Consider the following 2,899-nt stretch of genomic DNA (forward strand, 5'->3'; position numbering starts at 1 on the left):
GAAGCAGCTTCCCCTGGATGAGGTTTGTCAACAGCAGGTTGACTGAGGACTTCTGTGTGACATCAGGAACAGCCTCATTGTTGTTGAAATCCAGTGATAGTCTGCTTTCATCCAGGCCGTCAAAGATGAAGAGAAGTCTGGAGGCAGCGAGCTGGTCTGCTGGGACCTCCTGTAATGTTGGATGGAAAACACGGAGCAGCTCCAGAAGACTGTACTGCTCATCTTTGATCAGGTTCAGCTCCCTGAAGGAAAGAGGAATCACCAGATCGACATCTTGGTTCTCCAACCCCTCGGCCCAGTCCAGACAGAACTTCTGCACTGAGAAGGTTTTTCCAACGCCAGCGACGCCGATCATCAGAACGACTCTGATGGGTTTCTGTTGGCCAGGTGAGACTTTAAAGATGTCGCTGCACCTGATTGGAGAGTCATGGAGGGTCTCCATCTTGGAAGATGTCTCCAGCTGCCTCACCTCATGTTGGGTATTAACCTCCTCTCTCAGTCTGTCTGTGATGTAGACCGCAGTGTAGACCCTGCTGAGGAGGGTTCCACTTCCTGTTTGTTCAGCTCCTTCAGTCACACGTTCATATGTCCTCTTCAAACTGATCTTATGTTCATGCTGACCACCGATCTCTAGAGGAAGGAAAAATTCGAAAGATTAAAATAAGTTCCACCCTCTCATTCCCCCTGCATGTTGATGAGCTTTAATCAGAGATTAGTTCTCCTACTGGAGATAAAAACCCTTTTGGGTCCAAACTTATGATGGTAAAGGTTGGTGCTGTATGACCCAACAGTCGTGTTGGAGACATGAAGATATCAGGAGACAGATGGACACACTTACTTTTTCCAGAGCTGGTTTTACTGGCTGTCTGCAGTCCAGCTCTGGTTCTGGTTCTGGACAGCTCCTCCTCAGAAACATCTCTCCTCTTCTCTCTGTGAGTTTAATATTTGATCATTAATACTTGTTATTGATTTAACAATTTAAAATTACAATTTAAAAATTATAATTTACACTCTGTTAAAACACACTGGCCAGAAATACACATGCACAAATGGAGTGATGTCAGAGTGCTGGACAGGCACCCTGAGTGGTTAGGGGGTCGGTGCCTTGCTCAAGAGAACCTTGGCAATGCCCAGGAAGTAAACTGGCATCTCTCCAGCTACCAGTTCACTCTCTGTAGTTTTGGTCCGTATGTTTTTATTATTATTATCAGAGGAATGAGACATGAATGAGTCGGTATCAGTTCTCTTACTCTGTGTCTGAGGGTCCAGGTCCAGTACTGAAGTCTAGATGTTTTGGCATCGACCGGTCACTCTTCATAGACCACCAGCCTGATCCTCCAGACTCTGCTCCGTCCTCCTCTTCCTCCAAATCTCTCATCTTCTGATCTGGAGTCAGTCTGAGAGGAACAACAGCAACACTGACTGGGAGCTCACAACACAACAATCAAGGCAAACTGCGTGTGTGTGTGTGTGTGCAAATGATAATTGTATCAGTTGTCTTAGTGGAAACTTTAATATAGAAATACAAAATCAATAGACTAGAACTGCCCACAGTTATGACGGGGTCCAAGCCTCCTCACGCCCGTTGTCCTGACGCCAGTCGGCATCGGTGAACCGGATAAGAACATACACATACATATATAAAATACACATATTGAACATTATAACTCATATAAAGGACACATTAGTTACATTTCTCACATCCAGCGCATCATCTGGCATGTAACAGGACGGATTAACAGCACAATGACCCTGAAATACTCTGGGCTTCTGGGCTGGATACAGAACCTTCAGTAAGGGACCGGAAGAGAACCAAGACATCAGCAGACCGGGGCCACTGTTAGCTTTGAGCTCCAAGACACAGAATGTTTCTACTAGTTATATTATTAAGCTACAAAGTTATGAATCAGAAGTGCTGTTTGGTGTCATATACGACGCACTCGACCTCAGAAAGGATAAAATGCACCAAAATGGTCTACATTGATTTTATCGGCCCCTAAAGGCCTATCCTTACCAGATTTGGTACAGAGCCACCAAGCAGCATGACAGACACCCATCACAGGTTAGGTGATGATATCACGAGATCCAGTTGGATCCAGGGAACATGTAGATATAAGGTTTTTAAAGGTCCCATGTACAGTTTGGGAGTTATAGGGCCAAACGTGTTGTTTCTGCTATAGTGCCACCTAGTGGTGGAAGTGGGTAATTTCTTTGCATCTAAGGTCTTTGTGAGTTTTTGGACCAGTCCTGAAAATGGGACCTGTCAAACTCCACCATGTAAAACACCCCCACCATGTAGGGTTAGGCTGCAGCGGGGGGTTTACATGGAGAGGATAATCCTTAGAGAAACTGCCACAGCCCTCCTAACCCTAACCCGGCTGCTGTGTGGACCACGTAGACCGGCCACACGCGGGTCCCAGCCCCCTCGGGCTTGGACCCCTAAAAACAGCAGAGGAATCTGGAAATGAGTTGGTATCAGTTCTCTTACTTTGTGTCTGGGGGTCCAGGTCCAGTACTGAAGTCTAGATGTTTTGGCATCGACCGGTCACTCTTCATAGACCACCAGTCTGATCCTCCAGACTCTGCTCCGTCCTCCTCTTCCTCCAAATCACTCATCTTCTGATCTGAGGTCAGTCTCTTCCTTCCAAACGGTCCCTGGTCTACGAGGGAGGGGTCTACAGTGTAGTTTCATATTTACATGTAGTGGTAGTTACAGAGATTAAATCACATATGATGTGAAATTACAGAATGATTTTCCTCTTAACCCTGCACAAAACATTACCTATAGCCTCTTTTTCATTTCTAACACACACACACACAGACACACACACACACACACACACACACAAACACACACACACACACACACACACACACACACAGGTAAGACAGGGACACG

General features: G+C 46.1%; 1 protein-coding gene across 1 annotated transcript in view; it reads right to left on the reverse strand.

Moving 5' to 3' along the window:
* LOC117940867 (NLR family CARD domain-containing protein 3-like) overlaps positions 1-2,754 on the reverse strand; it is a 10,781-nt gene extending 8,027 nt beyond the window's left edge. Inside the window, exons 1-4 of the mRNA XM_034865990.1 lie at positions 2,489-2,754; positions 1,251-1,397; positions 839-930; positions 6-630 (exon numbers count right to left, since the gene is read on the reverse strand). Coding sequence (XP_034721881.1) covers positions 6-630; positions 839-930; positions 1,251-1,397; positions 2,489-2,616 — 992 coding nt within the window. The 5' untranslated portion in view covers positions 2,617-2,754. The remainder of the gene's footprint in view (positions 1-5; positions 631-838; positions 931-1,250; positions 1,398-2,488) is intronic.
* Positions 2,755-2,899: the final 145 nt, after the last annotated feature.

The sequence above is a fragment of the Etheostoma cragini genome, unplaced genomic scaffold, assembly GCF_013103735.1.
Source record: "Etheostoma cragini isolate CJK2018 unplaced genomic scaffold, CSU_Ecrag_1.0 ScbMSFa_3539, whole genome shotgun sequence".
NCBI classification, from domain to species: Eukaryota; Metazoa; Chordata; class Actinopteri; order Perciformes; family Percidae; genus Etheostoma; species Etheostoma cragini.